The sequence below is a fragment of the Carlito syrichta genome, unplaced genomic scaffold (assembly GCF_000164805.1).
Source record: "Carlito syrichta isolate Samal-C Ts95f unplaced genomic scaffold, Tarsius_syrichta-2.0.1 Scaffold304598, whole genome shotgun sequence".
NCBI classification, from domain to species: domain Eukaryota; kingdom Metazoa; phylum Chordata; class Mammalia; order Primates; family Tarsiidae; genus Carlito; species Carlito syrichta.
In genome coordinates, this window is record NW_007248694.1 from 532,818 (window position 1) to 539,361 (window position 6,544).

Genomic DNA, 6,544 nt, shown 5'->3' on the forward strand with positions numbered 1-6,544 from the left:
CTGCCTTGCAGAAATGCTGGTCGGAGATACTTTACTGCACAGGAGGTTCCACAGCCAGATGGTTGGGATGTCCCATCCCATGTTCGTCAGCCAGCCTCTAAACTTAGCCTCCCTCTTGCTTTTCAAGAGACCTACATAAGAGTGCCTGTGGTAGCATGAATGGGGGCTACAAACAAGTCCAACAACAGGCTCCCTCTCATCAAGGCAATTGCCAACAAATAGCCAACCTGCCAGCAGCAGGTAGCAATATGGCAAAATTGCTCAGAGAGAAAAGCCAGCCATCTGGTGGCAGGTCAGTTACATCAGACACCTTCCACTTTGGAAAAGGCAATGATTCAGCCCTACTGGAATGCTACGTTCTCCAAATATGAGTTGCATTTCTTATCCATAGTGCAAGCATCACCATCCAGAGGCATTAAAGAATGCTCAACCCATTCCCTAAAGCTAAGGATGACAATGACCATACAAACCTGGGTTCACTGTCTTACCATACGCCCATCTCCCAGAAGCAGCCCACCTGAGAGGATAGTGAAACAAAATGACCTCATTACCAATGTTCTAAGGGGATTATAAACAATATATGGTATGTCACAAGATTATCATGGGATTGGAAAGAGATCCTGTACATAGAGTGCATTGCACAGACTCTGGCATGCAGCAAGTGCTCAGTAAATGGTAGTTATTGTTATTAATTGGACTGAATTGTGAAAGGCCTCTGTGCCCCCAGGGGAGCAGGTGATAGGGTTTCACTGAGCCCAGCAAGGCCATGGCTCCCACTATAGTGTGACATGCTTTGAATACTCTTAGCTGTTCCGAGAGTCCTCAGCTTGAATTACACTTTTCTGCCAGCAGACAGCACACAGATCCTGCCGCTGAGCAGAGCTGTGAGAGGAGAAAACAAAACTCAGCGGAGTCCAGGAAAAGGAAACTCTGACAGGGATTGGCTGCCTGGAGAGATTGGGGGGGGGAGGGGGGAAGAGCCAAGTGGGATTATAAAAGGCCAGCCTTCAGCCAGAGAACTGTTTACTCATCACTGCTCCTATCCATCAGTGGCTCTGGGCAGGAAGATTGCTTCTCTTCTCTCCTCCCAGGTAAACCCCGGGACTATGAAGTGTGGGTATTAAGCTGTCACCCTCCGCCAGGCTGCCTCCCTGTGGGCCTCATGCTCTGAAAGCTGGGATGCCCACTCAGGGAGGCAGCACCCCTGGGCGGGTCCCTCTTAGCACCCCGGGCTGGGACTAGTCTTAGAGGATGAGTTGGGGCTTTCAGGGATACAAAACTCCAAAAGGCATGAGACCCAGCTTAAGGTGCCCTATACCAGCTCTCTGTGGCCTTAACTCATTCACTTCACCTCTTGGGGTCTTAGTTACTTTCTCTGTAAAATGCAGATTTAGCCACCTTACTTGCTCAAGGACTGGATGATTTCTGAGGCCCCTGTACTGTAGGATCTAATGACGGTGAGTTCATCTTTGAGGATAGATGAAGTCATGTGGAGTGGTTGTTGAAAGCATGGGCTTGGGCATTGATCAATCATGGGTTTAAATCCTAACTTTGCCACATCCTGGCTGGATGTGGCAAAACTCTCTGAGCTTCAGTTTTCTTATCTATAACACATGGTTGCTAACAATGGTACCAACCAAAGGGGTTGTTATAGGTACCAGGGGACCTTGAGTCATAAAGTGCTAAGTGGTCATTTTGTGGGAGATTTTTTGTTTTTAACTTAAGGAAATTGAGCAGACAAAGGTCACAGTAGAGGTGAATTTGAGGGCATATGTGTTTTCCTATTTTGTGGTATAAAGGCAAGGGCATAGGCTTCAAACTCTCACAGTCTTGAATATGTATCTAGGCTGCACAATTTGCTCTGTGACCTTTGGCAAGCAAGCTCCTTTACCCCCTGTGATATTGTGAAACATGTATTAACATGCTCCTGCTTTTATGGCACGGGACTCCTAAAATCCTTGGACTCTTCAAAGTGATAGGGTATTTTGAGTGATAAGTGTCTAATAAGTTCGCTGATGGTCGGCAGCCCCCAGGATAGCTTCAGAGTGGGAGCTGGTCACCAGAAAGACCAAGACAGGATTAGAAAGTTGAGACTTTCAGCCCATGCTCCCACTCCTGGGAGGAGAGAGGGCCTGAAGGTTAAGTTGATCACCAATAGCCAAGGGTTTCATCAATCATGCCTACCTAACGAAGCGTCCTTAAAAACCCCAAAGGACAGGGTTTGGAGAGGTTCCAGATAGCTAAACACGCAGAGGTTCCTAGAGGCTGGCGCCCCCTGGGAGGGCAGGGAAGCGCTGCACCCCCTCCCCCATACCTCGCCCTATGCATCTCTTCATCTGTATCCTTTCTTTCTTTCTTTCTTTCTTTTTTTGAGTTGGAGTCTCACTCTGTCGCCCAGACTGGAGTGCAGTGGCCGCTCCCGGCCACCGCAGCCTCGACCTGCTGGGCTCCGGCCATCCCTCCGCCTCAGCCTTCCGAGTAGCCGGAATTACAGGCGCGCACTGCCACGCCCAGCTGGTTTTTTGATTTATTGTAGAGATGAGGTCTCGCTGCCCAGGCGGGTCTCGAACCCGCGGGCTCAGGCCATCCACTCACCTCAGCCTCCCAAAGGCGCGGGATTACAAGCTGAGCCACCGAGCCCAGCTTGTATCCTTTCTAATGTCGTTTACAATAAACCAGTACGTGTAAGTAAAGCGTTTCCCTGTGCTCTGTGAGCCACTCTAACAAATTAATCAAGCCCGAGGAGGGAATTGTTGGAACCCTGACTTGTGGCTGGTCAGTCAGAAGTGCAGGCAAAACAACGTGGGGCTTTCGACTGGCTCGCTGCTTTTTTACTGATTCAGTCCGAAATCAAAGGGAAAACAACAGAGCTGAAGAGCTCCAAAAATGCTTTGGGGACCATCGCCTGACTCTCGCGCCTTCCCAGGTCTAGCGACAAAGCCCGCGCGCAGCGCCACCATGCGGCAGAAGGCGGTATCGCTCTTCTTGTGCTACCTGCTGCTCTTCACCTGCGTTGGCGTGGGGGCAGGTAAGGATCCTGTGGGGTGGGAGGAGTGTGGGATCAAGAAAGGAACGTTTCAGGATCCCTGTGTAGAGTTTCAGAATCTCTGGTGTAGAGACCATGGCATGCCTCTGAACTAGAGAACAATTTTGTTTTTGAGTTGGAGTCTCACTCTGTCGCCCAGACTGGAGTGCAGTGGCATTCTCATGGCCACCGCAGCCTCGACCTGCTGGGCTCAGGCTCTCCTGCCGTCTCAGCCTTCCAAGTAGCTGGAACTACAGGCATGCGCCACCACGCCCGGCTAATTTCTTGATTTATTGTATTGATGAAGTTTTGCCAATTTGCCCGGGCTGGTCTCGAACTGCTGGGCTCGGACAGTCCTCTCGCCTCAGCCTCCCAAAGTGCTGGGATTACAGGCGTGAGCCACAGCGCCCGGCCTAGAGGAACGATTCTAGTGGACCACGCAGGGTTGCTGTAGCCAGGCTCCCTGGTTCAAATCCCTCTGGTCTGTCAATTTCTCCACTCGACGGAAATGTATCCAATGCCAGTTCGGCGCTAGGCTCGGCACCTTGGGAAAAGTTCCTTCTCCTCTGTGGGACTCTCTGAATAGGAGGGTGGTGGCCCCTGCCCCTGGGAGTGGTCTCGAGGCTCAGACAGAGTAAGGGGCCCCGCTGTCCCCAACCCCACTACGCTTTGTCCTCTCTCCCGCAGGCAAAAAGAGCTCGGAGAAGCGCTCGGACAGTGACAGCGACTCGGGGTTCTGGAAGGCCCTCACCTACATGGCGGTGGGAGGAGGTGGGCCTGGAGGGCGGGGCCGGGGCCGGGGCCCTGCAGCGGGCGCCCCTTCACCGCCTCCTCTTCCCGCAGGGCTCGCGGTGGCCGGGCTGCCGGCTCTGGGCTTCACCGGCGCCGGCATCGCGGCCAATTCGGTGGCCGCCTCGCTGATGAGCTGGTCTGCGGTCATGAATGGGGGCGGCGTGCCCGCTGGGGGACTGGTGGCCACGCTGCAGAGCCTCGGTGAGTGTGAAGCCTGGGCCTCCAGTGGCCACCGTGAGGTGGATGTTCTTGTGAGTTTCTTCATACATAAGGGGAAACCGAGACACGGAGGAATTCAGTCATTCACTCAAGTTTTCCCAGCTAGTTTAGAACCAGAGCCAGGATTCGAACCCAGTCAGTATGACGCCAGAAGCCTCACTTTTCGCTTCAAAGGCCAGGTGTGTCACTGATGCTTTGGCCAAGCCACGACGTCGCAACGAGCCTCAGTTCCCTCACCTGTAAATCAGGATGATCGTCCTCAGTTTAACCTGTTTTGAATCTGCTCAATCTCAGAGAGCATAGTGGCAAAGAAATGTGGAGAATTTCCAATCTCACCTCCATCCTGGTCTCAAATTGCACTTTCTGAACACCATGAAGGAGAAAGGCACAGAGCTCAGTGACTCTTCTTTAAAAATCGGCTTCTCTGCTTCTCGCTGTCTCTCTCTCTCACCTCAAGAAAGCCTGCTCCTGACAAACTTCCCTTCCACCTTTCTGAACCTTCCATCTTCTTTCAAGTCTGGATGGCAAAAGTCCAAAGAACCAGCCCAAAAGAAGAGAGCCCTTCTCAGAGGGGGCCACACCCCTGCAGTGGGAGGGGAGGGGTGTGGGCGAGTCTAGGGACATCCCTGTGCTACAATTGTCCTCTCACATGTCACAAGACTGTTACAAGGATGAAATGATGAGCCCCCAGCACCCACACAGTGAGGACTCAGCAAAGGCCGCTGTCAGCCTCACTAAGAACATGGTGTTTTCACTGCAGACATGAAGTGAGAGAGCCATTATTTTTCCTTTTCCATCTCTGAAACACATCTCTGATCTGAGATGGCAAGTCAGGGTGGAGATGGATTTCACTTTGCAGAATTCCCGTCCGCTCTCAGGGCCTCTGTTTCTCCACCTGGAAATGAGGGGGGTGGACTCGACCGATGGTTTCCAGACATTTGGGTTCCCAGACCCCATGCCTGGGCCCCCCTGACCTGTCTGTGCTTGCTTTACAGGGGCTGGTGGCAGCAGTGTCCTCATGGGCAAGATCGGTGCCCTTCTGGGCTACACCACCCACAAGTATTTAGAAAGCCAGGACGCGGAGGACGAGGAGTAACCAGCAACTACCAGGATCCCTCTTTCCTCCTAGCCCTCCCTCTTCCAGCTAGAATCCGAATTTTGTTATTCTTATTGTTGTTGTTATTCTTTGAAACGTGGTCTCGCTATGCTGCCACTGCTATTCACAGACGCAGTCATAGCTCCCTGCAGCCTCGAATGCCTGACCTCAAGCAATCCTCTCTTCTTAGCCCCTGCAAGTAGCTGTGATTACAAGCAAGCACCACCATGCTCGGAATATGGAACTTTCTTGTCACTCTCCCCAGTGACCTAGATGAGAAAACAGAATAAACTTCTCTCGGAAAACACTTTGTCCTTCTGTGAATCTCTTTGCAACAAGAAGCCCAACACCATCTGGCTCTGGCCAGCCCCCTCCACACCCCATCCCTGTTTTCCCCTCAAGTCAACTACAGCTCCTGGAACAAAACCAGTTGATTTTGTTTCTGGGCCTTAGCACATGCTGGTGTCCCTGCCTGGAATTCCTTCAGAAGCTTATCTGCCTGAAAAACTCCCTGCCATCCTTCTAAACCCAGCTCAGACATCCCCTCCTCTGGACTCCTCCCAGCAGAGCCTCGTGCTAACCCTGTCCCAGCAGAATGGACGGGCTCCATTCCACGGGGTGCTTGGGGGCGCAGAGCTCAGTCTGTTCTCCCTGGGAAGCTTCCTGCTACTTCTCTGATTAGGCAGAGCTGGGGAGGCCAGGTCTCCATTCTCTCAAGAAGGACGAGAGCGATTGCTCTCAGGTGGAGAAGGCCAAACGCTTGCTCTGGAGAAAGGGGGTAACAGCAACTTTTTCTGAAAGCTCAGCAAGGCCTCCCTCTCCTCATAGAACTCTGGGGTGGGGTGAACAGTTTACCTATGGAGCCCATAGGCCTTGGGAATAGGAAGGAAAGGACAACCCAAGAACTCAGTAAATGTCAGTTACAGTTATGATTAAGAACTTGCACAACCAGGAGGAAATAACCACGTGACAACCAGAAATTAGATCATCTGATTTTGGAGTCAGGTTTTGCTCCAGGGGCTCACAGGCCATGTTCTTCCTTTCTCCCAAAGGTGGGCACCACCTTAGGGTCTCTTCCCTCAGAAGCACCCCCTCCACGTATTCCCATGGGACAGAGGGACAGCTCTGTCCCCAGACTTTAGATCTGAGGCCTTGGCAGTCTCAGGCTGAATGACTGGAAATGACCATTCCTCTCCGGGAGACCTCACCTGCCACAGGGTCCCTGTGGGCCTGTGCAGGATAACTCCTTGCCTTTATCCTGCAGGCTGTTACTCGGCTCTCAGTTCACGCCAGGCTCTGTGGCAGATGCTAAGGACACCACAGGGGAAGAAAGTCAGTTCCCACCGATTTGGTGCACAAATAAATAATTCTCCAGGCCGGGCTCAGTGGCTCAGCCTGTAATCCCGCACTTT

General features: G+C 52.3%; 1 protein-coding gene across 4 annotated transcripts; it reads left to right on the forward strand.

Moving 5' to 3' along the window:
- The first annotated feature begins 993 nt into the window (after positions 1-993).
- On the forward strand, positions 994-5,439 carry IFI6 (interferon alpha inducible protein 6). 4 transcript variants are annotated; one of them, XM_008060334.2, is made up of 5 exons: positions 994-1,091; positions 2,927-3,028; positions 3,713-3,796; positions 3,869-4,018; positions 5,032-5,161. In XM_008060334.2, exons 2-5 carry the CDS (start codon positions 2,959-2,961, stop codon positions 5,130-5,132), a joined length of 405 nt encoding a protein of 134 aa, XP_008058525.1. In that variant the 5' UTR covers positions 994-1,091; positions 2,927-2,958; the 3' UTR covers positions 5,133-5,161. The 4 variants fall into 4 exon arrangements, with proteins under 4 accessions (XP_008058525.1, XP_021569210.1, XP_021569211.1 ...); XM_021713535.1 differs by lacking the exon at positions 994-1,091 and having other exon boundaries at positions 2,959-3,090; positions 3,733-3,796; positions 5,032-5,439; XM_021713536.1 differs by lacking the exon at positions 994-1,091 and having other exon boundaries at positions 2,959-3,039; positions 3,721-3,796.
- Positions 5,440-6,544: the final 1,105 nt, after the last annotated feature.

Bases quoted from the DNA above. Each gene is read 5' to 3' on its own strand.
- IFI6 (XM_021713535.1), top strand. From the start codon at position 2,959: ATGCGGCAGAAGGCGGTATCGCTCTTCTTGTGCTACCTGCTGCTCTTC. The intron at 3,797-3,868 runs GTGGGCCTGGAG...CTCTTCCCGCAG, and splicing joins CTACATGGCGGTGGGAGGAG to GGCTCGCGGTGGCCGGGCTG. The intron at 4,019-5,031 runs GTGAGTGTGAAG...CTTGCTTTACAG, and splicing joins GGCCACGCTGCAGAGCCTCG to GGGCTGGTGGCAGCAGTGTC.